General features: G+C 50.3%; 5 protein-coding genes across 5 annotated transcripts; 2 read left to right on the forward strand and 3 right to left on the reverse strand.

The window, feature by feature from the left end:
* The first annotated feature begins 336 nt into the window (after window positions 1-336).
* Window positions 337-1,922, forward strand: LOC131216509 (ornithine decarboxylase 1-like). Its single transcript, XM_058211018.1, has 2 exons — window positions 337-1,613; window positions 1,782-1,922. Exons 1-2 carry the CDS (start codon window positions 382-384, stop codon window positions 1,882-1,884), a joined length of 1,335 nt encoding a protein of 444 aa, XP_058067001.1. The 5' UTR covers window positions 337-381; the 3' UTR covers window positions 1,885-1,922.
* Window positions 1,923-8,169: 6,247 nt separating this feature from the next.
* On the reverse strand, window positions 8,170-9,252 carry LOC131216244 (translation initiation factor IF-3). Its single transcript, XM_058210685.1, has 2 exons — window positions 8,880-9,252; window positions 8,170-8,821 (listed from the first exon to the last, which is right to left on the reverse strand). The coding sequence occupies exons 1-2, from the start codon at window positions 9,209-9,211 to the stop codon at window positions 8,383-8,385; spliced, it is 771 nt and encodes a 256-aa protein (XP_058066668.1). The 5' UTR covers window positions 9,212-9,252; the 3' UTR covers window positions 8,170-8,382.
* Window positions 9,253-9,831: 579 nt separating this feature from the next.
* On the reverse strand, window positions 9,832-11,061 carry LOC131215110 (ornithine decarboxylase 1-like). Its single transcript, XM_058209490.1, has one exon. The coding sequence runs from the start codon at window positions 11,059-11,061 to the stop codon at window positions 9,832-9,834; it is 1,230 nt and encodes a 409-aa protein (XP_058065473.1).
* A 1,223-nt stretch (window positions 11,062-12,284) lies between these two features.
* LOC131215111 (uncharacterized) lies at window positions 12,285-15,578 on the reverse strand. The gene is made up of 3 exons (XM_058209491.1): window positions 15,006-15,578; window positions 14,543-14,942; window positions 12,285-13,341 (listed from the first exon to the last, which is right to left on the reverse strand). Exons 1-3 carry the CDS (start codon window positions 15,559-15,561, stop codon window positions 12,285-12,287), a joined length of 2,013 nt encoding a protein of 670 aa, XP_058065474.1. The 5' UTR covers window positions 15,562-15,578.
* A 1,273-nt stretch (window positions 15,579-16,851) lies between these two features.
* On the forward strand, window positions 16,852-21,125 carry LOC131216804 (protein FAM117B-like). Its single transcript, XM_058211384.1, has 5 exons — window positions 16,852-17,162; window positions 19,806-20,174; window positions 20,232-20,383; window positions 20,465-20,713; window positions 20,787-21,125. The coding sequence occupies exons 1-5, from the start codon at window positions 16,874-16,876 to the stop codon at window positions 20,988-20,990; spliced, it is 1,263 nt and encodes a 420-aa protein (XP_058067367.1). The 5' UTR covers window positions 16,852-16,873; the 3' UTR covers window positions 20,991-21,125.
* Window positions 21,126-26,984: the final 5,859 nt, after the last annotated feature.

Raw genomic sequence — 26,984 nt, forward strand, 5'->3', positions numbered from 1 at the left:
CCCAATTCAATGCAACCAGAAAGTGTCCTCCTTACAGTGGTGGGAATCAGCGGGTCAGGTCTATGGTGTTTATGCCCAGTAAGAAAACAAGCAATCACTCACTAAAAACGCCCCTTACACAAAACACAACCCGAGAAAGCACCACCGGTAGCTGAGTAGCTGAGCGCAGACCGGTTCCTTATCAAAGTGCCAACCGAGGTGACCGATTAAAGAGTGGTTCACTGGTTGACAGATCAAAGCCACAGGGAAGATTATTTAAAATGCTCCCAGCTGGTCCAGCGTGTGGCCCAGCCGAGCGCGTGCGCAGTGTAACTCTTGCCTTTGCGTAGTGCCGATCGCGACACAAACCGACCAAACGTGACTTTAATCGAACCAGAAACGATGGACCCGAGTTCGGAGGCCTCGTACGGTAACGTTTCCGTGCTGCCGGTGAACGATGGCAGTGTTTCGAAGGAAATTGATCGAATTGTCGCATCCGGGCCACGGGAGCACCCGCTCCACGTGCTCGATCTGGACGATCTGGTGCGCAAGCACCTCAATTGGCTGCGCAAGATGCCACGGGTAACCCCGTTCTACGCCGTCAAGTGCAACGACGATCCGGCCATCCTCGCTACGCTGGCCCGGCTCGGGACCGGTTTCGATTGTGCCTCGGAAACCGAGATACGCAGCATCCTGGAGCTGGGCGTCGGCCCCGAACGCATCCTGTTCGCCCATCCGATCAAATCGGTTCCGTCGCTGGCGTTCGCCCGATCGCGCGGCATCCGTCGAATGACGTTCGACAACGAGCCGGAACTGGAGAAGGTGGCCCGAGAGTATCCTGAGGCGCAGCTGATTCTACGCATCCGCCACGATGCGGACCGCGTGTTAATAGCGCTGGGCAAGAAGTTCGGCTGCGATGCCCGCGGTGACGGCCGGGAACTGTTGGCCCGGGCCACCCAGCTCGGGATGGAGGTGATCGGGGTGAGCTTCCACGTCGGATGCGGTAGTCTGGATGCCGACTGTTTCTACCGTGCCATCGAGTCCGCCCGGATCCTGTTCGACTATGCGGAATCCGAGCTGGGCCTTCGGTTACACCTTCTGGACATCGGTGGAGGGTTTCCTGGGGACACCGACAAACCGATTGATCCGTACGCCGAAGCGGTGCAGAGCGCTTTACGGAAGTTTTTCCCCAACGCGGAGCAGGTTGATGTAATTGCGGAACCCGGCCGCTACTACGTCGGTTCCGCCGTTACGCTGCTAACCACGATCCAGGGCAAGAAGGTGATCCGCAGTGCGCAGTCCGCCTCGGGAATCGAGCAGATTATGTACTACATCAATGACGGAGTGTTTGGAACGCTGTTCGATTGGGTGAGCTTGCGGGCGATAAACGATTTGGCTCGGGCGCAACCCGTCATAAGGGACGAGCGCCGACAGGAACGCACCTACCGGACCACCATCTGGGGACCCACGTGCGACTCGACCGACATCGTGTGCGAGGACGTCCCTTTTCCCGAACACCAGATCGGAGACTACATTCTATTTGAAAACCTAGGTGCCTACGGGATGACTTTTGCCACTAATTTCAACGGATTCCCAAAGCCCACCGTCCAGGTCTACGTCACCGAGCACACTTGGTAAGACGGGAATTTGCATCCAAAGCTGTGCCCAGTGGTGTGCATTCGATTTCAATTTCATTCTCAAGACTGGCGAGAACGGCCCGTTCACGGCGCGGTCGTAAAAGAAACCTAATTTAATCAACCGTCTGATTGAATCTTGTCTTATCCGCTCCGGTTTTCTTGCAGGAAGATGCTCCACGAGATCAGTGACACAAATTGGAAGCAAAAAACACTCGCTTTCTTCGACCACCGGACCACTGGCGGACGCCCGGCTAGCGATAGTGTCTAGAGCTGTGCAGTTCTTCGAATGCCAAATAAAAGTTCCGCTCCACAGCGCCAAGGAACCCAATCCTCTCAAGGGAGGCAGTTTGAAAACTAACAACCTCTGCTGAGTGTGTTCCACTACCATCCACTATGTCTGTGTATCGGTCCAGTAAGTTTGAGGTTAAAGTACTTCCGTGACTGGCCAAAGTACCGAGCTTGGTCCCACTAGCCTGTCTGCCGAAGGACGGTTTGAGTTTACTTTCAAGTACCCTTTCTTTGGCCCTTTCTTTTTTATCGGGCCACTCACGACGCCGTCGTACAATTGCTGCGGGACCCGTGCAACATAAAATCAGACACTTGAAGGCTTGAGGTTTTCGGTTCCCACCTAGGTTCACGGGAAAAAGATGATCCACTTTTATTACCCTGCGGGCGCAATAACGCAGCGACGCTGTTGACGGTAAAATAAATTAGATTTGATGGAAATTTTCCCGGAGCGGCCGGCACGGCGGTTACGGCGCGGAACGGGTTGTTTTGCAGGAACAGGAAAATCTGATACCGAGCCCGATAGCAACTCCGGCACCGGCAACCGGTTGCACTTCTTCGCAGTCACGTCAGGTTCAGTTATGGCCGCGGGATGGTTGCGCTGAACCGTACTACTTCCGGCTACCGGCCGGAAGAGTTTCCTTTAAGGATTCACACCGGAACACCAACCAACCGACCGACTGTCTGGCTTCTTCTTCGACTGACTGTGGCGCAGGTGGGCCACGCTGGCACCACGGCACTCCCGCGCAGACAGGTCGACCGTAAATCAGCGGGTTCAGTCATAAAATATATGGCAATGCGTCGTCCGTTGGGGAAAATATTTACGAGACGGGCCAAACGTTTTGGGCCAGCGATGCAACCGACGATACTGATGGAGGTGTCCACGAAAACAACTTCACCAGGCCCCGGCCGGCCGGTCGGCCATCGAGACCGGAGGCCCTGAAGATGAACTTTAGCAGATTTCGCAACCGTCGGCACGAAACAAATCACGATCCTTTGTGGCGGTAGCTTGCCTCGAGCTTCGGGCCCAAACTTTTGGGGCCGTAAATTAAAGGCACACTCATTAAAGTGCCGGGCACCACCGGTAAGACGTTTAAAATCGCTCCGAAGCCACACCGCAATCGTAGCTCACCTGCGCCTGCGAATTATCGTCACGCTCGCTAAGATAGGACGGTTCGGCCAACGGAGGGGTTCCGGAAGAATCGCGCCACACAATTTACGGCACACAACTTGACGGAAATTATGTGCTAATTAAACTTGATTCATTTCGCGCCAAGATCGGCAGGCGCAGTTTCGAGCGCCGTCACACCTTTCGACGAGTTGGGGCACAGCGGCCCGGCGTCGGGAAAAGCTCTTGCAATTAGATGACGTTATGTTGTTTGGAGTTTCTCCGCTGAGTTTGTAGCCTTGGCTCGCTATTGTTCTAATTGGGCACCGGTTAGTGGTTAGTGATTGCCCGCACGTTGCCCGACACGCAGGTGGAGCTTTATGAACATAAAGTATGAAACCGGTTCATTACATTAAAATGAAAAAACTCTACTTTATTCAAAGAGTTTGGCATCGTGCAATTCGTGGTTAATGCTTTCTTCCGCATCTCTACAGAAATATGCGGTGGCCACACCATTAAAACGGTTCCTATTTTGAAGAAAAACCATTCTTCAAGCCATTCTGTCACATTTTCGCTGCTCAGTCACAATCCGATGGAGAAAGGACTTTCTTTTGTGTTTGGCGAACAGCATTTCACGCGGTCTGGGTTTTCCAGGCTTTCCTGCTGTCTTTCGTTCGATTCAAATGGAACCCATTTTCCGAACCTTTAGAGCATTCAATTGATCCGCGAGTTAGTGCTGGCGTTTGAATGCAGCCTTCGTCCACAAGAGCCTACCGGTCACTTTCATCGAACTTTTCCTACGGATTTTCTACGGTCTTCGAAGGTTTTCTACGCTCTTTGTCCGTCTCGTTAAAATCATCGTTTTTAATTTTGTCGAACCACTCCAAGCAATTTTTCCCCAAAAATTTGCTCACTGTAAGCTTGGAAAAGCATTCGAGCCGGTTCTTCGAAATCGTCCTGTCCAATCGGCATGTTCAAAGCTCTTCAAACGTTAGTGGCAGGGCAAAACATGTTTGATATCAAATTGAAATCTGTTGCTAGACCCATCCGAACAAGGTGTTTTTCATGTGAACCCATCCAAAGTATTGGGATGGAATTGAATGTGGGAACGCCGATGGTTAGTTGGTATTTAATACATTTTTTTTCAGCGAAGAAACACACTCCACGCATCCCGCAGTGTGTCCCGGATTATCCCTTACCCTCGCCGCGGGCCACAAACGGATATAAAAACAAAATAACACGAAATTAATGCAGCCCACTTCGGGCCCCAGTGGGTGGTAGTAAACACTCACTGCTTTACCGCCCGGTTTCCCGGAAGCGATGAAAATGTCGAAATAAGTCCCAACATTACGTGGTGTGTCGCTTAATGGAGCCGGCACTCCGACCCAGGCCCAGCACGCATGGTCTACGGGCCTACGGGATCCTTCAGCGTTCGAATGTACCAACCGAAGCATCGGCTGTCTTCATTTACGATTCCCCCCGTTCGTACGTACTATCGACCCGACCCGATACAGGCACGCATGTTTACAGTATTGACAGTGGGCCTGAATGTTATCATTTAATTTTCATCACTTCCGGCAGACGACCAAATCCGTCCGCCCATCTCGGACGGGGCACTTGTTCGCTCGGAGAGCAAGGACCGCTTCCGCACAGAAATCACCACAAAAAGCAAACAAACATGTAAATGAACGGGGCCTGGTCCCTTGCTTGGGCCCGGCACTGTTTGTTTGCCCTTTGTACGACCGGGCGCTTCCGGCACAGCCCACTCCAATATGTCGTCCCAGAAATGGCACCAAAGATAACTCAATAAAAGTGAATGTTTCTGTTGGCCCGGCACTCTAATGGCGTCGGTTATGCGACTGTTAACGAGTATCGCCGTCTTCCCGCGCACCGAGGCTCAATGTTTGATTTGTGTTTCATCCATTCCGAGAGAAATGGAGAGAGAGACTTTCCCAAACACTAAACACGCGAATGGAGGCGGCAGGTGGCCGATGGAGGCGCATGGTACGAGGGTGACCGATGATCGTCCGGAATCTCCGGAGTGCCCTGGCGAGAGAATCGTGGGACCTTGGGTTAAGTATCGGTTAAATTCATTATCCTCAACTCGATGACGCAACGATCGAACGAACGCGTCCTTCGCGCTGCCCAACGAAGTAGAACCTCCCACCGCGATTGAACGCGTTAAAAGGACACTCAGAGGAAAGCAAGAAAAAATCCAACTTAAGCAGCCATTAAGTACTTCGCCGTCCATAATTAATGTAAAGTGTCACACAATCGCAGCAGCCGAAAGTCCGCCGGCCGACGTGGGCTGGCCTACCGAAAACAGAAACTTCGTCGAAAACTTCGGCCAAAGTTCTTAAATGAAAAGAACACACCCTCGCAAAACGTTACGTGGGCGAGACACGGACGCAACAAATGCCATTGGGCCGAAATTCGGTGTAACAGGCATTAGCATCTCCCCTCCAGCCTGATGGTGCTTCTTGTGGTTTCCGGTGGGCTCCACAAGAAGCGGAATGTAGGCTTACTTTCCGTTAACCTCTGCTTCTCGCAGAGCGACAGAAGCCAACAAATTTTTCGATGCGGTTTCTTCAGCTTCCTCCTCGGTTGCGGGTTTTTGGCTCCGAAAACAAAACGATTGTGCTGCTGCCACCATTTTTGGTTTTTAAATTGAATATTTTAACTTTGTCAGCAGCCGGCTCTGGCTCTTGCTGCCTCGACGATGCCTTCCGGTAGGGCGGATAGACGGATGGAATAATTTTCCTGCTTCAAATCAACCACACGAAACTCAAACCACAAACCCCGATTGGGTCCTAAGCGGTGGGGCCTAGGCCAACCGCAGGCAGTCTGGTAGTGTTTCGGAAAAAAAGTATTTTAATATATTTCTCCGGTGCTGCTCGAGTGTTTCGAGTCGAGTCTTTATGTTTTCCTCAGCCATCAGAATGCCTCAAAGTATGCCACCATGGTCCGTAAAAATGGGCTCCGATTGGAATTAAATTTTATGTTCCGCCTTTGCTTTAGGGTTCATCCACTGGAATCCGTTCCGATTACGATTTGTAAGAAGCGTAAAAACACGTTCGTAGCTCCGGCATTTGGAGGCTGGTCTCTATCGCAAGCGTGCCCCAGAAAACATCTACACCAATGGCCACTGATAATGGCACTATCAGCAGTACATTAGAATCAACGCGTAAAAAGTGTATTAATCACATTCCGGGCCCTCCGCAGGTCTGGCTCCAGTGATTTCTCAGGAAACGCTTAATCACCGTTTTCGGGTCCGCTTCGAAATCTTCACCGGTACGGAGCGACGGAACGTGGTCCGCATAGTCAAGTGTGCTCGACCCTCGGACCGTTGCATGTTTCACTGGCCGGTGTTTCACTGGCCGGTGTAGACATCCGGATAGTAAGGCCGAACCATTTTAATTCTGTCAATAAGATGACTATCGATGAAAAGGCATCCACTCTACGGTAAGATGAATGATACTCTCTGTTTAGAACGTGGCTCGGAAAAACGGAAGTGCCGTTCATAAGGCGCCCAGAACGGAAACGCAATCAGATGGAAACAATCGATCGGAGTGCCGTGCTCGAGGAAAGTGATGACTATGCATAGAGGCCCAGCTTCACCACTATTCATCGAAACGATTCAGGCGATGATGATGGTAATTTAATTTAACGAAAAACGGAACAGCCAACCAGGGCCAGGGCGTTCGCACGTTCGTTTACGAGCAGGCAACAGTAGAAGACCAAGAAACCCCCGGAAGAAATTCAGCGAATATATTTATTATTTTATGCTGAAAAACCTTCTTTTGCGGGCCGCCCGGTGGCTGTGGTGCTACCCGATGCGACGTTTCGGTCGGTGCAATCCAGCCCGCACCACGGTGCTGTGCTTTCGTCTGTTTAATTGGCCCATAAAACATAGATTCTCTAATGCATAGGGAATGAGGGCGTGCACTGGAGAGGCCTGAGTGCAGCCACAAAATATTGCCCAATAGTTATGGGCTTTAACCGAACGGCCAACCGACAGAGCTCTCGCTCCTCGCGCCGGAAAGGATATCCTTTTGCATTCTGTATTCTGACCTCGGTTTCAAACAACGCTCCGGCAACAGGGCTGTGAAGCGTTATTCCGAAGCAGCAAGAGGGAATTGCTGCCTGCGTCCGACGACCAAGTTAGCAGCAAGGTACTTCAAAACATACTCCAGTTCCGGTAATAAAATTGTCGGAACAGTCTCATTCGGTGCAAGCGAATAAAGTCCGCTCGCTCGTTATTCGTTCCGGATGCCCGAACACCGGATCGCCGAGCCATGGCATGAAGCTTCTGAATCATGAACTTTTATTGTTTGCACCGGCAGCGGCACCTAGGCCACCGCTTCTTTATGGACCACGAAAGGAGTGCCCTAGGATGGACGAGAATTCACTAGCGTACGGAGGACAACACGAACGTGCTGAAAAGCCTTATTTAAACATTGGTTATCCTGCCTTTAAAACGGCTTCATCACCGGCTTCGCCTGCTGCGGTCACCGCTGGATCAAACAGATCACTCCAATAGCCTTTTCCGGTCCGGACAAACAATGCAGTACGGAGGGCTTATTATCGTTGCACGCGCGAATCATTGCGTTTGCGTACCGGAACCACACCAACCGTTATTAGCTACGCGGCACCATATTCATCGCCTTCGGACACGATAAATAATGCACTCGCGGCCGCAAAAATCACCGTGTCCGCCCCCTGCACACAGCTGTCGAAGCTGCCGGATGTGTCTCTCGTGAAGATAAATTTATGGCTTTGGCAAACGATGTGCTTTTTGTTTTTTCGTCAGGCCGTCTATCTTGTCCTTCAATCGATGGCAGTTCCCTTCCGGGCTGCCGAACCCGAAATGGAACTGAATAATTTAATTACTCTCCGTTACGCGCGAATGCACTGCGAATGTGTGATGTTGAATAATAATGCGACTCCCTTTCGCCTGGCAAGGCAACAGCTCATTCCCAGTTGACTTCTATGTCGGTGGACAACAAAAACGCAGGATTAGCCATTAATAAATGTCCCATAGATTATGGCCCACCGAAGGGCTTTCCGACCTTGTTTGGGTGGCGTGATAAAATTTATGTCTCTCATTCGATTTGCATTCCCCTTTATGTGACAAAGTGAACAATGGCCTCAATTCGAGAGTCTAGAACGAAGCTAATTTATTTGCTTTACACTTTACCGCACATCCCGTAGCGGAAAACGTCACCTTTCACCGCCCCTGAGTAGATAGGCCCAAAACGCATACTTGGCCAACAGTACCAGCGCGACACATCCCGTAATTGTAGTGCGCTTGATTCCGGTTCCTTTCCCGGTGGGGCCAGCGGGCAACGGGCCCCTGCCCTGGGACTGTGATTGTCACGCCATCAGTCCCGCGCGGGTGTGTATGCCACGGTTTGTGGATTGCGCATCACCGGTGGTCGATTCTTTCGACGCATCGAGCAGTGTCTTCTTCAAGCCGCCGCCACTCGGAAGGATGTTGAAACGCATATCGTTATCCCGCAGCCGCTTCTGGACAATTTTGCCACACTCCTTGACGCTCGTCTCGAACCGTGATACGATATCCTCCAGCTTGGCCTTATTTGCCGCACCGTCCGCGGTGACCACCACACGAACCTCGAACGATTTGTTAAGCCACCGCTGCACGTTCTGCATCTTCGAAACGAGATCGTGTTCCGCTATCCGGGCACTGATCGTGAGCACCTTATCACCCTTGACGGTGGCGTCCTGTTTGCTCTTTTTCTTCTCCTCACGCCGTTTCAAGTCCTCCGTTAGGTACTCCGAACCGGTCATCAAACTGTAAATAGAGAAAAAACATTAACCGGTCATCGCTGGCAAGCAGTGGGCAGCCTTACCGATAAACCGGACGCTGTGTTTTGGTATCGAGATCGCTGACCTTCACCAATTTCAGGTTCCGACGGTTCGATATCTTGGTTGCTTCTTCCAGGTTCACCACCGAAATCGATTCATCCGATCCGATCAGCGTTACTTTCGGAGATATTTTCGCTTTTCTCTCGCTACGTGCGCCGGTGGCGCCTCTGCTTTCGCTACCACTGTCCGGTTTTGTTGTTTTCGCTGAATAGTTGGCCACCGTGGGAACGGAAACCGCAGGCAAACAACAGCGTACCCGGCTAAACGCCACCTGCCGAATCGACGGATTGGCGATGATCCGTGTGATGAAAATCATTTCACTTTTTTCACCATTACCACAGCAACCGCGAGTTAAAATTCGCCTCCCAAACAGCTGATGTTATTGTTATGATACTTTGACGTTTACCGAAGGAGGCACTGCTGTCAAACGCAGCCTCGCGAACGCGCGCAATACAACCCTGAACCAACGATTGAAATCAGATACCGGTCGGATCGCTTCGAAAAGGTGTGTGGGAATATTTTCGTTTCCTATCGCCCATCCGATGCCCATTCATAAACGCCTCCACACTGCTCATGAATGGAATGTAGTAATTGTTGTGTTGTTGTGGGGAACTCGGACAGCCACCCCGAGCACATGGTGTTGACACGTGCTTCATTCGGCAGTTGGATTGAATTTCACTGCATTAATTAACGCCTCTGAATGCACTGTGAATGAACTATCAACAATGTATCCTCGCTCAGTTTCGCATGCCGTATGTGAAACTGATTTCAACTAAAGTGCACATTGCGTCACTCGCATAGAAACAACTGTGCCTGCCACGAAGTATCATTGTAGCGCATGTAACTTTATTCAAATTGCGTTGAACTAAATGTAGAGTTCTTAAATGCTAACAATCACCGTTTATAGAACTTGGTTGGTGCCTCGCTGACTGACGCTCACCGTGCGTCAGTTTTAGCCTTGAACAAACACAGATGATCGAGCGTGGCCCTCGTGAGACAAATCTTTACCAGCGGCGAGCTAAACCCATTGTATCCGCGGCCCAGTGCCATACCATACGCACCCCTGTTGGGGAAAACCAGACAATCCCCCACATTATGCTCGGGAAGAAAAACTTCCTTCGCTACGATATCGTTGTCACACATGGTACGACCATAGATTACCGATCGAATGCATCTCGTTTCGTTGCGCTTGTCACCCTGCTGCATATCAGGAACGGCCACTTCGTCGCACCAGTCGAACGAATCGTACAGCCCATCGTCGACGTAGTACCGTATGCGATCGATTTCCCCAGACTCGTTGCAATCGTAAGTCTTCGAAAGCACATTAACAAGGGCCGTAACGGCCGACTCTACACAGTATCTGCCCGGCTCGGCAATTACTTCGATACTTCGGTTCTGCTGGACAATCTGCTCGTCCAGAGCTTTGTTGATGAAGTGTACGTGATCGTCGAAAGTACTATCATTTCCGCCCGGATATCCGCCACCAAGATCCAGTAGGTACATCTGCGTTCCGAGCAGATCGCTGGCTTGATCGAAGATCTCGATCGCTTTCCTTATCGCCCAGTAGTAACACTCCGCATCTCTACTACCGCAGCCCACGTGAAAGCTGACACCGATCACAGTCAGACGCAGGCGCTTTGCGCACTCCAACAACGGTTTCGCTTCCCAATCTGGATCGCAGCCAAACTTACGACCGAGCGGTAGCTGCGCTTCCCGTGCATCGTACCGTATTCTCAGCACCAGCTCGGCCTCCGGAAAGTGTTGGGCAATCTTCTGCAGCTCCTCAGCGCTGTCGAATGTCATCCGCTTCACTCCCATCTTCTTCGCGTACCGGATCGAGTCGATCGATTTTGCCGGATTGGCATAGATGATTCTCTCGGGTCCCACTCCCAAGCCAAGGATCGTTTCCATTTCGCGCCGAGAAGCACAGTCGAACCCACAACCGAGCGCCACTAGCAGCTGTAATATGGCGGGATGGTTGTTGCACTTGACCGCATAAAACGGGACTACGGAGGGTAGCTTTTCGCGCCAGTTGCGATGTTTCTGTACGACGTCGTCCAAGTTCAACACGTTCACCGGTCCCCCGAGCGAACCACGTTTCGCGATCATCTTGATCAGCTCCTCGACAGAGCTGCTCTCGTCGATCAGAATGTACCCAGCGTCCATCGTTGTCCCCGTCGGCTGCACTGAACGGACGCGAGTATTTAACTGAAACTATAAAAACCATTACTCAGTACTTATACGCGGCGGTCAAATCTGGGAACTGAACAGCCATCCTAACATTTTCCGATAGAAGCTTTCCACATCATTAGCTGTGGCCCCGGCAGTGGGATAGCAACAGCCCTGGGGGGGCACACAATGCATTCTTGCTCCAGACACAAACACACAAACTCTCCTCTAATTGCTTTTTCTTGCCCCGCGGGACGTTGGGCTGTTCGCATACATTCTCGTGTGTTATGCCTAATCGATCAACGTATCATGTGAAGTCCGAAGTTTGATAAAGTGTGAGAATTATGTTCTTACGGGACAATGCGGATGAACTGTGTTGCCCGTAACAGAAGTCTCATGCACACGTCCCCGACCGGCAGAGCCACGTGGGCATTCAGTGTGCAAAATTTCAAGCATTCCGGACGATTGAGGGCCCCTACATACCGGAATTCGTTTCTTGAATCTTCACAAACATCACCGAATCGCTGCTTCATCAAAATAGGATGAAAATACGAAACCTACCGGTAATTAAGTGCACTCCTTAGGATGCGGAGTCGATCGTCCAACGCATCCACTCGGCACGATTTCTACGGCTTTTCTATCCCGAAACGCTCGCTGGCAGGTAAGTAGTACACGGTCTCTGCATGAAAACCGCTCATCCACTGAGTAACTGAATGCTTAACTGAGTAATTTAATGAAGATTCCATGCACTCGAAGCGGACGAATGCCTCGGTCCAACCCTTTTTAATAGTTCGGAATGCAGTAAATAACGACATTAGCATTAGCTAATCGGGCTCAAGTGCTTTTGGCCCACTTAGCCCAAAGCACTGCGGGAGTATTTTTCTTGCCATTCTTGTACTGCCGTGTACCTTACAACACCATGACTACTTCCGTGAAGGGCGCGCCGCTTCCACTCGTGAATTCCCCTCTTCGGATTATCCACCTATAAAACGTAGTCCCCGTGAACAAGGGGTGCAATTTCCTGAATGCTAAAAATGGCCCCCTGGACAGTGTTCAAGTGGTCGGCACGCCGCACGTGGTGATATTAGCTGTAGCTTACGAGAGACATTCATCATCTATTGTTTAGCAGGAAACGTTGGTTTATTATCTTGTGGTTCATTCACTATACAATTGCGTGGACGTTTCCGGAGCAGCCATGGTTGATGCTAAGTGCGGTAAGCTTACACTTGAAACTGTCTCTTAGACTTGTTGTTGAAGTTTTGTCCTTTTTTACCGAAGAAATGTGGCCGTTTCCAGCCTCGCTTGCCCCCATTCGCTGCCGGTGGCTTGAACGGGAGCGCATTCTTCGCAGCACCAGTGGCCACTGCAGCATCAACGGGAGCCACACTGGCGCCGGCTTCCGTTGGCATCTCCGGTAAAGTCGCAGTGTCCCCGTTGGTACCGATCGCCATTACCGGTACGGGAACGACAGTGCCATTCTTCTGTGCCGTCTGCTCCTGGCGCATCTTCAACTTGTGCTTCTTGCCGTACCAGTGCTGACCGAACAGCTTCTCGTCAGCCACGATCAGGTTGCACGTTTTGCAGTAAAACTTTCCGGAAGGCATCCGGTATAGGGACCAGTCCGTCTGGCGGACCGGTTTGCTGACACTCTTCAGTATCGTGTCGGACGGATTAAACGGTGTTGTCCGCACCACCACACCCATCGTGCGCGCCTTCTTGATGTGCTTGGCACCCTTCAGGTGCATCAGCATCTCCGAGCGGGACGTAACAGACGTTTCGCAGATCAAGCAGAAGGTGCCGGTTTCGTCGACGCAATCGAGGCCCTCCTTTTTACGAATCTCCTGCTCCAGCGTGGTGGCGGTCGGCTTCTTTTCCAGCAATGACCCCACGACGGGAGCAACCGATGCAACGGTTGGAGGTGGTACCAACGGTGCTGCTACTGCTGCTGCGGTCGATACCACACCACCGCTCACACCCGGCACATCCTCGTCGCTGTCGACGGTGATCGTTAGAATCGCTGGCGGGTCAATGGTGCCACCAGCGATCGGTTGCAGTCCCGACGGTTGTTGACCCGTCATAGTGATAGTGCCTTCTTCTACAGGCCAACCACTGTTGGCTACCACCAGTTCCTTCGGTAGCTCCGGAGGCGGTTCCAACCGCAAGCGTTTAACCTCGCTTGTGCCGGCAGAAGTGGAGTTGGCCTGCGTTGGCTGTTGTTGTGGCCGCTTAGTCCCGGCCCCCTCCGGCATGAACACCTTATCCACGGCTAAATTTCCACTAAAATTGAAGCAAAAATGACATGCGAACAGAGCTGAAAAATGGATCCACACGGGCGTTTCGGGTGGGTACAAATTTGCGAAATCGAAGGTCTAACATCTTTGGACCGTGCGCCGGTTGAACCTTCTTTCGTTCGCTTTCGCAAACGCTCGAAATTGGTCCTCTAACAAAACGTATCCCTCTCTGGGTGTCTTCGACCAAACAAACCCAACGGCACAGAGGCGGCATCAGTGCCCGAAGAATGCACCCCAACGACCTGGCTGGCCGGCGTCGAGCAAACGAAGCATCAGACGGTGCAACGCTGAAAAATAACGCGAGGGAAGAAACGGAGGCTTGATTCGGTGTTGAAGGTGAGGAGAGAAAAACAATGGGCAAGGCTCGCTGGTCGTGCAGGGCCTAGCGTCCAGTAGTTGGAAACGCATACCGTTAACCAGGGGGAAAACGGTACTGTTAGTCCCTCTTTATAAGATGTATGCGTTTCTTCGTAGGGACTCGAAGCGTTTGACCAACGATTTATCCTTTTGATCGGTATCTTCCATCTCGAGATCGGTACACGATCATCGCAGCCAGCATCGATCGAAAGGACAACCAAGTGAGCCACGATAGAGCACGGCTTTCTTTCGCTTCATCTCGTACCGCGTGTGTCGAGCTGCGTGCGTTACTGCACTGCCGTTGGCCTTTCCGTTTACGGTGATACAAACCTGAACGTGTTGTACAAAGCCGAGAATGTGTTGTAAACGTTTAAGGCAATGGCACAACATAAAGACGGTGGAAATGAGGCGCAGCCCTCGAGGCGGTCACGTGAACGGTACGGGACACGAAGGGAAAATAAGCCAGGGGCCCGGGATAGGTATAGGATTTCCAGAGCGAATTCCAAACAGTAGGTCTTCGTTCTTCGGAATACATTTTCCATGGTCCATCAGAATCGCACGGCCACCACGGGTGGCGATTCCGTACACGCTGAATCGTAGGGATGTCCGTTGGTGCCGTGAACGTCCTAAGCGTCAGAAAGGCACGATTTTCGGTAGCATAGGGTTAGTGGAGCGGACGCAGTCCCCATCCTCTTGACGAACCCAATGTACAGCTCTCTATCCCCTAACGGTCCCTACCATTGGCAGCCGTCGAATGGAAATGGATCCCTTTGAATATTGTTGGCGATGGGGCCCTTGTATGTCCCGCGCTCAGTGGCCACGATACTTACGATCTTATCCACTTGCCATCGGCATTGTAGTACCCGTTGCCCGACGGTACCTTCTTGCCATTTACCACCATGTAGTGCCGCCGTCCAGTGTAATGCTGGTTTGCGTGCTGGATCGAGGTCAGCTGCAGATCACACGCTTCGCAGTGTAGCACGGAACGGCCCACGACGTTAGCATCAGCCACCAGCTCAAGCTGTCGTCGCGTCCGAACAGGCATCGGAGTGCCCGTTTGAGTGCAGTATTCCTTCAGCCACTGGTTAATCTTCTTCTCGTGCGACTTCGACTGGTAGTGGATGTTGGCGGAAATGTGAGAGTTCATCCGCGTGCGGCACAAATCGCACTGTAGCTCCTTGAACAGCTTCTTTAGATCCTCCGGCAGCAACGATTCGTCCTCGGGATTCACTGTAAAATTGATTGAAGGTCACAGGCGGCCCACCATCTCTATCAATCGCTGTTTTAGCCTACCGTAAATGGTTGTTTTGGTGTGAAGTTCCGACTTTTTCTCTTGGCCTCTGAATTTGGATCTCGGTTCGCGTGACTGACGCCTGGGATTCGTTGCCTTCGGGAACCTCCCATCCGTTCCGGGTTGGAAACCGTTCGCGGCATCCCGCCCGGGCTGGGCCAACGGTGCTAGTGGCTGCTGAACAATCATCGAGCCAGGATCGACAAGCGCCGGGATGCCGGGGGCTTGTGGCCAACCGGAGGCGTTTGGTTCATAATTCCCCGTAGGGCCACCGTTTTGACGAAGCTGCTTGTGTTGCTCGTACTGGCTGAGCTGAAACTGATACTGGCGGTGCTGCTCCAAATACTGACTGTACGCCGTCTGTTGTTGTTCGACCGTCTGGGCAAACTGGGTTTGCTGGATGTATTGCTGGTAGGCGGCATATTGTTGCTGATACGCGGCGTACGCTTGCTGATAGTTACGCCACTGCTCCACCGCCGTCGCAGCCGATGCCGTAAGCTCCGGATCTATTTCTGGCGGTTTGCTCGGCTCTACCGGTTCGGTTGCACTCTTCTCCATCTCCAGGCGGCTCGAAAAACTTCGAAGAATCGTAAAATTGGCCCGCCTGCAGACCCAAGATGGTGAAAATTTTCTTGTTGTTATACTGAAAACAGTTTGCGGTATCCTTCGTTTGACAGTTGTGGGCTCTCACGGGGAATCGTTTCAAGCGGGCTTAAGACGTTCGACATACAGCTTTATTTCGTGTTTTCTCTCTTCTGTATTGCCCATGAACAGGTAAGAAATCACTTTAAAAATTTCATTTACAAATTTGTTACAATAATGTTTGGTATAATTGAACTCATCATATTTCGTTTATCCTTTTCTTTCAACCTGACCTTAACCCCTAACCTGTGATCAAGCGCGTTTGACAGCATCTTTCGGTCACTCACGCTCTCATAAACGTCAATAGAAAGTGCTCTTCTCGCATAGGGTGACCAGTTTCGATTTTGCTTATGTTTTGAACGCAGATCATACAACATGGCCACAGATTTTGTCGTTCTAAACCATACGTGAACCAATGTGAACACAAAGTATTAGCTGGCCAAAGATTGCTAGATCGGCAATTCCCGTGCGCATTTGTCAAAAGTAGTTGTTCCACGGCTCATCCTTCTCGCGGATTTATGTTGACGCGATGAGCATTACGATCTCGTGCCCGAGCATTAAATAGAGCAGGACGGCAAATTCTATTACTGGCGAGTCGGAAACCCCAACCAACCAGCCAACCCATCCCGATTGTGCATCGGCAGAAGCGTACGACGAACGGAGTGCAAATCGAGAACCAATCTCACTCTCTCGCGGCAAACAAAGAGTTTCGCGTTCGCAGCCCAGCGCCGGAGTCGTCGGAGTTGGTAGTGTCAATTGTGGAAGGAAACCGAAGCTTGGCAAAGCAGCTTGGCTGCCCGCAGCGCCCGAGACATTTCCAGTCGAAGACAGCAAAAGTGCATTACGTTCCAGCTTCGTTCCGTGAACCGATCCGCCGAAACACCGTGCTGACCACGGTGGAATGCAAGCTTCGTCCGCGGATCACCGTCGAAGTGACGTGCGTGCGTGCGTGTTGTGGGTTCCGTTGTCCACTCCCCAGTTGGTGACGGGGCCAGCAGCGGCTCAATAGGTACGAGTGTTGCTTCTCTCGGGAGGCCCGGATCTGGGAAGACTCCTGACCGGATGACCCGCGTACGGTGCCGTAGCCGGATGCCACAACAACAACTGCAACACCTGCCGGTGACAGCCCCGTCGGTAGTGACCGATTCCGCCATTCGCCGAACGTCCCGGGAGTGAAGGGCAAAGCGCATCTCGACGCGAACACAATCAACGGAAGTGAAGCGGAAGAATGTCGAGCCGCGTCCGGAAACACAACGAACCGATGAAGGCATTCGTGCCCGTCAGTTCCCTGCTGCTGCGTGGCACCGGTTCGATCCATTGCAGTGGCGGAAGCGGGGGCACGAGTGCCAGTGGCCAGCAAACCGTCAGCCCCAGCGGAATGAGCCACGGTGGTGCCGAGGCCACGTACTGCACCGGTGGCAAGTCTCTTTCGGCCACCCTGTCCCCACCCGCACGCCACATTTCGCCGGAACATGGAATCTGCGGCAACCGGAGTCCCGGTGCCCTGACGTGCAAAGGTAAAACAATTGCTTTCGTCTGAATCCTGTTCTAGACGCAAATGAATGAACCCAGAAATGCATTCCACGGAAACGCTCCTGTCCTCCCCGGCGGACCTTCTTCACGGCGATACCATTTATCAGTCACCTAGTCATGTTTTCCTTTTTTGTAGCATTTGCACACGCCGGGAATGCTCGGGATGAGCGACATGCCGAACAAAGCGGCACCGATTCTGGGAGATTCTGTCGTTCGTAGCCCGGTTCTTCGGTTTCTCTCACCTATTCTGATGATGGCGATGATGGTTCGTTGTGTTTGCGTACTTTGGCCACTCGCGCAACACTCGTAATAGCTTTACTCGGGCAGCTCTCCGGCCTCCCAAGTTGAACTGAATCGGGAAACCATCCTGACGGACCCCCGCGGTAACCGGCTTGAAGACAGATTAGTATTGGGTTATCATGTTTAATTGCGATTGCCATGAGGCCTTCAAAGGAATTCAATCAGCATGTCCGTTTTGATTCACAGTACGTCACAGGAAAGCTTGACAAAACCATCATGAAAGAAAGGATCATTCCTTTGTTGAAACCTACGGGAACAAAGCTCCATTTCTGCTCCCAAAACTAGTCTCTTTCCGTCGGATACGCCTTGACATTTTCAACCTTTGGCCCGTCAAAATGATGGAGAGTTTATCGAAGAAACATTTTCAGTTTCCAATTCCTCACTCGACCTGTTCCGGTCGCTCTTTCTCTCTCCCTTCCACTCGAGTGAATTAGCATCCGTTGTCCCGGCGTCCGCGCTGGTGGCAGAACCGTATCGCACCAGGACACCTCGGCGAACGCACACAAGTGCGGCAAACCATTCTAGCAGTCGGCATCACGACGACCACCAAAGGAGGAGGCTCGCGAGCACACAGTATTATTTATCAATGAACGTACACACCTTCTTCCGAGCGTGCCCTTCCGGGCCACGGAAACCCGCTCCCGGCGTTCGGCATCCAAAGCCCATTCCACATTCCCGGTCGGTCGTACAATCGGATTTTGCACTCGTGGGAATCTCCGTCGATTTGGCTCTCGGCTCCCGCCGGCCGGCCAGGTCGCGCTACGTTGCGCTGTGGTCGTGGAAGGAAAATGAGAGCGAAATTTGCAATGACTCGTATCCCACCTCCCGGTCAGAACCTGCAGGAAACTTGCCGGGAAGAATGATTGAGCAGGGAATCCCATTCGATTTCAGCGGTGCTCACCGTATTTTTTGTCGTTTGATTTCCACAGGACCGTGCAATCGAAACGAATCAAGGCTTCGGGATGTAATTTATTTTAGACATAGCTTTCGCCTTCGTGGAATTTCCTACAGTCCTGTGTTTTCCGCGTAACGGTTACCGGTCGTCGGCGGCGGCTTAATCGGTGAACCGGAAATTGTGAAAATAGCGACCATTGGAAAGAGAGCGAGAGAGACTGCTGCCGGCGATTGATACGAGGATGTTCGAGGCAAGAAGACAGCCGCAGAGCGCGCGGGCGCGAAAGAGACAGAGCGCATCCGGCAAGCACTCATTGAAACACTTCGCACAAATAGTGTCCTTGATCTTCAAAAACTGCATGCACGCGTAGCGTAATATCCACAGGAATCGTTCGATGATTCGCTCGACCCGCTCACACGCGCAGTCTCGGGCGCGACGCACACTTGCTCCGTCCTTGTCGTGGCACCGTGGCCCCCATCCTTGAACCATTATCCTTACTGTACGGCGTCGCGGTGCGCACACTACCGAATGGACGAATCAATTGTGGGCCTCCAGGCAAGTGTGTGCGTGCATATCCACTCTCGGAGCGGAACACCTCTCGAAACGCGTTGGAGCACCGGATGTTTTGTCTATTACCTAGGCATTGCGGGAGTTCGGGGTTTGATTACATATCATTTTCACCCCCTTCATTACTTTTCCAGAGGGAAGCAATGGATTGACGGGACCTGCGTCCAACTGGTGTTGCAGGGAATCAGTCCGACGTTATATCCTCGCCCATTGTGCATGCGACGGTTCAGTGACTACCGCCAGAAAGCAGCCGACTCCAAAGGGCATGTGTGGGCTTGCGTTACTACCGTCAGGGAAGGATGAATAAATCGATTGCTAACCACAACACTCGCAGATACTGTGCGGTGTTCTCCGAACCGAGCCGAACCGAGTGCTCCCGTGTACCGCATCGCATGCACACCTTGGTATTTGCCAACTCTTTTTTCGTTACACTCGTAGTAATGTTGCCCTCTGGTATGGATACGCTACCACTACCAGGGCACCGCGCCATTGCACGCGTTTACGCATGCATACCATTAGCACACTTATCCTTGAAACTCATGTGGCGTGGAACGGGCAAAACGAAGCCGCAGCGCGTGTGGGCGCGCACCGTTCAAGGATGCACCGCCTCGTGGACTGGTGAATATAAATAGGCTCCACCGAAGCGGACCAGATTTCTGGGCCCAGACAATGTAACTTCCCTGGCCATTTTCCCGGACTTTTGGGTAATGTGGGTATTTTTAATTTATTCCACCGTGCCGTAGGCACATCAAACACCGCTCCGAGGAAGCCCGTTGAGGGGAACTACAGTTCTTTCGTTGGCAGCTTCAGTTGCTCGTGCACCTTGTACCCAACTCAATCCCCATTCCGTTTCCCTTCTCGGTAGGTAAGATTCTTAATCTCAATGAGGGTTGCATTCGTCGGACGGCATCGCTGGATGCACTCTATCTGCGGCCCGCGCCCGCCTGGAGCCTGGTCACTCCCACGCTCCTGCAGTTCGACAAGGCGACGCAAACGGAGGAATCATTTCTGGAGCGAGCCCGCGGCTGTCTGCTATCGACCGCCCACGGCTCACCGGCAGCCACCGAGGGCGGCCTCCCTTCCTGCTCGTCCACTTCCTCGTCGCCGATCATCACCCGTACCGAGGCGACGACCCCGACTGATCTGAAGATGGAAAAAGTGATAAGACAAAGACTGCAGCGCACCCATCGTGGCGAACATTCCGTTAGCTCCCAGACGCTTAGCCCCAACAATGGTAAGCCACGCGGAACTGGCCGAGTGCACACCTTCTAACGATTGTTTGATTTGACAGCGAAAGCAAGCCCAGTGTCGATACCACCACGTACCTGTCCGCCCGTGCACATGCGACCGATGCGCAACTCCGTCGAGGGTCTGAATCAGGAGATAGAGAAGCTGGTTCTCTACCCTGGCCAGCAGCACAGCTGCCGATCGGAGCTCGAGATGGTATGCCGCAATGGATGCGCCGCAATCAATTCAAGTTCAATGTGTCACTTACCACGCTCTACACCTTTCTCCCGCACACAGTACTCACGCGGAACCCCCGAGGGACACAGGGCACCGTTGGCGGATCTGTTTCACGCATCCGGTACCGTTTCATTGGTCGGAGGACTCGGAGATACCCGGTCGGTCAACACGCAGACACCGCTCGGTGATACACTTTCGTCCGACGACGGAAGCCAGAGCACTTCACCGGACGAGGGCGCCGTGGCGACCAGTGCATCGCCTAGGATCAACAAATTCCTTGCCCGCGAACCACCGGATGGTTGTGAAAAGGTATTACGGCACGTGCCGGCTGTTTTGCCAAACGGCCTGCCCATTAACGGTTTGTCTGTGGTGTGAATTGTAGGTTAGTCTCAAGCTCACCGAAGCCGATACCAGTACAAACACGGCATGCTTCAAACCGTGCACCACCGCATTCCAGCTGAAGCCATCGCTGGGCTCAGCGTTTCAACCGCTGCAACCGTTGCCGACGCTCAAGACAACACCGGAAGCGGACGATGACGAAGTTGACGCCGAGATCGGTGCTGCAGTCGCTAGGAACGCCGATTAAGTACGCGGATTCGTTTTCCAGCCTGTTTTAATCCATCTTTGATGGACGTTTTTTTATCGAAGGCAATTTCAATTGCCATTTTATTTATCATCTAAATGGACCAAGTGTCTTTGTCATTCCATTTGATGTTTTTGATGTTTACATATGAATGTTTTCCTTCTGTCTCTATTGGTTAGTTGCAAGTTGCACTTCTCTGTTTACGTTCCGTTTACTCCCGCCGGAAGGGTGAAGTACGAGATGAAGAAACGCCACAGAAAGGCGGCATGATACAGAGGTTAATATGAGAAGACAAATATTTTGTATGACGGATTTTTCCCTGTGACAACCCAAAAGAAAAAGTCTTTCTACGACACACTGAAGTGTGAAGTGGGATAACACTTTTATTACGGAATGGTACTGCGCCGGTTAACGCTAGGGACAAGGGACAACATCTAACCATACAAACAAATTCAAGCCAATATGCAACGCATACGTAAACACAGTAGAAAGGTTACGAATGGCCAGAATGGAGGGGCGAGAGTAAACTATCCTCCACTTTCTCAACTGCAAGCATCCGGAGAGTGTGACCCACGGAACGTGTGAATCAAGTCAATAAGCAAACGCGAACTCAAGTAACAGTTTTTGGAAGGCATTTTTTTCTATCTCAAAATAACGATTAGCAACATACGCACGCACATCCACAAAGATACTAGAGCGGGGGTTGGCAACGGCCAATGAATAACCAAATCCATACCATTATATACACAGCAACTATAAACATTTATATGAACCATAAAGCCCATCGTAGTGTACTTTCCACGCTTTGGTTCTGCCGTTCGAAGCACGACCGCCGTGTGGCCAGGTTAATTGATATGATTTGCACATGAGGATGACGTGTGGCAAGTACAAAGTCTCACAACCTCATACGATTTAGTAAGCTACGCGTCTTAAAAGTACAATCGATTCGTTGGCTAATTCGTTGATCGCAAAACTTGTGCTCAGCCGAGCCATCCCGTGTCACCCCTGTTTTGTTCAACTGGTTTTAGATGTTTTATGCGCGAAAGCTCTTTTAAGTGAACCCGTGCCATCCGAACATAGCAGCTTTTGTTTCATTTCACCAATTTCTCCTTTTAACGTAAGTGATTTAAACTAACCCTGCTCACAGAGAGAGAGAGAGAGAGATTGCGGCATGACGAGCAGCAGATAATTACAATAATGAAACGTGAGCAACATAGGAAAACACCGACAAGCTCAATAACCGACGCAAACACAAAGAGAACAATAGAATCAAAACAGTATAAGCGCTCACAGGGGCACGTGAGGCTCTAACAAAAATGTATATTTTCTCTATACCAGCTTTTTACGTGCACGCACCCCAAACTCACTACAGCCCGTGCTCATTCTGCAGTTGGAATGCTGAGAGGGCCAAAACCATAAATGCAAATGAATAACATGAATCTGGATCAACAAAGCTGTGTGACGGCGAGAAAACATAACTGGTCAATGGCAGACACGAACGACATCCTGTGCGATGGTTTCGTTGGTGGAAGGTCGCAAGAATGTTTTTCTTTTTTTTTAAATTACAATTTGGCATTTCGACATTTGGGAAACAGATACAAAAAAAACTGTTTTATCGATCATCCAGTGTCCGATACTGATTGCATGATGTGAGGCGTCGTGAAGAGAAACAGAAGCATTCGTGTCGTGTGCGCTGCAATTTATCACGCCCCGAGACGGGATCCCACATAGATAATGTACAAATCTTAATGGTCTGCGATAAAAATGAACAAATGGAACGGGCAAATAAGACAACACTAAAACAGCCGCCATGCATTTGCGCAGTATCGCCCGATAAGACGGAATGCGCGATAACAAATCCAAGAACAACGCATGGCACGCATTTGTTCGAAGTTATTCACTATTCAAACGACTATAAAGGAGCACAGCACCCGTTAGCTGCGAATCGTTGCTAGCTGTCCTGGGAGCGGTCTCAAACATCAGGCCTTTATTTGTAGTACAGCATTTAGCATATTGTAAACCCTTCGTTATAGTTTCTTTTACTTTTGTCGTGTTAGCGATTACTCTTGCGTATTGTTTCGTATTGTTATAATTATTCGTAGTTGCTTGCTTGTTGAAACTCTTTGTGTAAAGGCATAACAGTATGCAATTGTTTCTTTTTAACTTTTGCATTGTTTCTTTTAAAGATTAAACGCATATATTTTATCCCTTCATCGAACTTCGTGTTGTTTGACTTTATTTTATTCGATTGAATGTCCTGTTTTAATTTAGTTGATAATCATTTTTAATTTAGATTGCTGCTTCCCACTGACCACTGAGCTTATGAATAATTACAACACATCAAGTAAATACTACACTGTGCAAACCGCTGAAACGATCTGAAGATCTGTCGCCTGCGAGAACTTTGGCACGCGGGACGCTTCATCTAATACTATTCGATATACCTACAGTTTGGAATTTAGAGCTTCTGGATGTTGAGTTTGAGATTACAAGTGCGCCGCAGGACCTTTCCCGTTGGCATCCGTGTTAGGTACAGTAAACCGAAGCGAACCAGACGCCCGCTTTGCATCTCCCCCACCCGCTGGGATCGTTCAGCTCTCCAAATTTACGTAACCGTAATCAAGATACTATCTCTAGAAGGTCGATTTTACGCTCCCGCAGCCCCACATTCACTTTTTAATCTATACCTGTTCACGTTAATCACGTAACGTTATCATGGTCGACTCACGAAACCGAAGCGAAGCTGAACAAACGGTCCGGATCAAACGGGACAGCTTTCGGCCCAGAAATCGACCCAAAATGTTGAAAACCAACCGAAGTGGTAACATTATCTAGGTTAAACGTGTGAAAAACAAAAATGTGAAACATAAAAGAATGAATATTTATCATATATTTTTGTTACGAAACATAATTGGCGAAATCGAAATGATGGGAGAAAAATTGTTGTTTATATCCTACCTATATTACGGGGAAAATTAAGGCAGCATAAAAAACGAAGCGATGATTACTAGTTACATATTCGGATCGGAATTTACATTTAGACTTAGGCGTATACCCGTTGACTCGAAGACATTTGTTTGGAAAATTATCATCCAACCATTTTAGCCTTTCTGTTGGCAGTGTCCCATACGAAGAGATTTCACGGAAACGATCAGATGTTGATGATCGCACAGCAAAAGCGGCAAACCATGTGTCTACCAGTAAACTTGGACAACGGAAAGAAAGGAAAATCTAACGACTGACCCATCGCCGATCGGAAAAGGAGAAGAAAACAAGATACACGATTTAAATACGACTGAATGACGCCGGCTGAATATTAAAATATTGTCATCAAAAGAGTGTTAATTATTATCTACGATATGAACAAAATCCGGATCCATGGAGATAGTTATACGGTATTGGAGGGATGTACGACGTGTCTCGAACGTAGCTGAGTGCTGCCTCCCTGTAACTGCGTTAGTCTGAGGCTCGAGGCTTTCTCTTTAACCCTGCCCGATCAGCACTAACCGATCGTGCAAAGTTCGCCCACTCGCGTTCAGCGTTGCAAATCGAACAGATAACATTATAATATACATTCCATAAAGGTAAACATGCCGGTTACACACAGTCGTCGTACGCCAAGTGCAAAAACAAAACGGATTCACACACGATAGTAGTATATTTTGGATACAAAGACCGATAAATTTGTAGATATTGAAGATGCGTGCACTATATTAGAGGGTGTGGATGAAAGTGATCGCGCGCAGAAGGTACGGTAGTGGGAATCGTGAAATTCGCGGAGAAACAAGACGGAGAATACAGCAAACATGTGCCTCGCCTTTGGCTATTTTGTAAAGAAAATCAAGAAATAGAATTGTGTAGAAACATGACACCACCAGTGGTCGGGATTTTCACTCACAATCAGCAGATCAGCATTCAACACTCCTATTAAGCGAAATAAAACGGGACAGTAAACCAATCCGTACACAACTGTGGCTCAACCTGCAACGTGGCGCAGCGGTAGATACGCAACCTGTGAATAGAACGGCAAACAAAACTAGCAAAAACCCGATTCCGGTGAAGTGTTACAAAAAGTAAATCAAATATACGTAGCGCAATACGAGCGTGTAACGGTCGTGATCGTAACGCGCACAATCACACTCGAACATTTAATTCTAGAAACTGTTTCGGAGCTTTAAATGAAAAATTTACACAAAACATGAAAAGAGGTGCAAAGTGCGAAAACATGGGTAAAGTAAATAAAATTATGCTAGAAGTAGTTCACGTCAAACGCGTTTCGGACACAGCGGATAACGGAACTGTACACAAACTCGAGCCACAGACTAGAACAGTTCGTGGGATGCAAAGCAAAGTGCATACACAGCAACAGAAGCAGATAATGTTTATGCCGAATGCGCATAATTCTGCACTCCTTGGAAGAACCTTGGAACTGATAAATTAGCAAGAAAAGAAATGTAGTTGAAACCCGCAAAAATGTGGCAATTGTTTTTCCTAAATCATTCATTTCATCTCCCCCGAAAATAGGGAACACAAAACGAAAAGAACAAATAAAGTATCCTCTCTGTCATTTACCAGGTTGTGGTTTATTCAATGCGCCGACGAAATTTGAACGATTTGCATGAAACAAACAAACTGTATGTTCGAAGCGAAGGTTGCAAAATATCAGTCTTGGATTGAGGAGAATGGAACTTAACATAAGCGATTTCTGTTTATCGAATGAGGCGATACAGATAAGCAACGTCAAAATCCACGTCTTTATTAACTGAACGCATGGGCGACGACTTTTTAGTTATGCGAACAACTTCTCCATCGAACTGGGTATATTTTCTACTAACATCGACAAAAAAAACTGTACCGACATATCGAAACCATAGATGGTAGAGAGTTGTTGAAATAGGAAAGCGAACCGAACCGGAAAAACTATACAACTCTGCAACAGCGCTGTTACCAAAGACATTGCAGCAGATAACCTTAACACGAACAGAAACATAACAAGCAACGTACAGGTTAGAGCAAAACTAGAAACGGAAGGCAACAGGCAGGATCGCGCATACCGTGGAAAACTTAACAATAAATGCAACACATAATATGGAAAACAGATCCACTAAGGAGCAGCAGCAGCAAACAACCTATACATATTCCAAACCGCGAGGTAGGATGAGAAACCGAAGGCGCATTGTTCCAAAAAAGGAAAGACAAATTCCAAAAGAAACACCTGTTTGTGTGTGTTTGTGTGAACATATAATCGACGACTCCGAACACAGGACCGTTGTGGATGTGGAAAAATAAAGCTGTACTAAGTTAATCAACCCCCCAAAACCGGTGCCAGTCTACTGATTCCGATTCCCGAACCGCCCAAAAACCGTTCGGTAAAAAAGTGAAGCAGCAGCCGCTCTGGAAAGCTACGATCGGAGAGGCTGCGTTCCTGTTACGTATTCGGTGCAACAATCGATGACACGTTGCACCGCATAATTGCCGTTAACTGCCACTTGTGACTACCCATTCGCGCGATCGAGAGAATTTGCCAGTAGGTTGGTTCCCAGCTAGCGCCGCGTTGTCTGCGCAGCCAACGGTCCACTGGCACCCGGCCACGGCACTTGGCCGATGAAGTCACCCCACACCACACAGTCAACCTAGCTGAAACCGCCGCCGGCACCGCCAGCATCGCAGCATCGCGATGCAGCGTCGCGCCGTGCCAGATGATGGATCGATCACGCGATGCGCGCATCGCCAATTGTCGGCATTGGCGAGGCCGGTACGGTCCGGTTCACACCGCAGCGGCGTGCGGAGGAAGCGGAAGGGTGCAGAACACTGACGACAGTTTGTCTCCCGCGGTCAATCGATCGGCCCATCGGCCGGCCATCGGTCGGATCCGGGAGCGCACGTAGCACATCGCGTTTCCCTTTGTCCAATTCATCCAATTGGTGGGTCGCTTTCTAAGTCGTCTGCCCTGGCCGGAGGATCGCGCTGTCCGCCAGGGCAGGAAGGGCTCTATGC

The sequence above is a fragment of the Anopheles bellator genome, chromosome 1 (genome assembly GCF_943735745.2).
Source record: "Anopheles bellator chromosome 1, idAnoBellAS_SP24_06.2, whole genome shotgun sequence".
In the NCBI taxonomy this organism is placed as follows: domain Eukaryota; kingdom Metazoa; phylum Arthropoda; class Insecta; order Diptera; family Culicidae; genus Anopheles; species Anopheles bellator.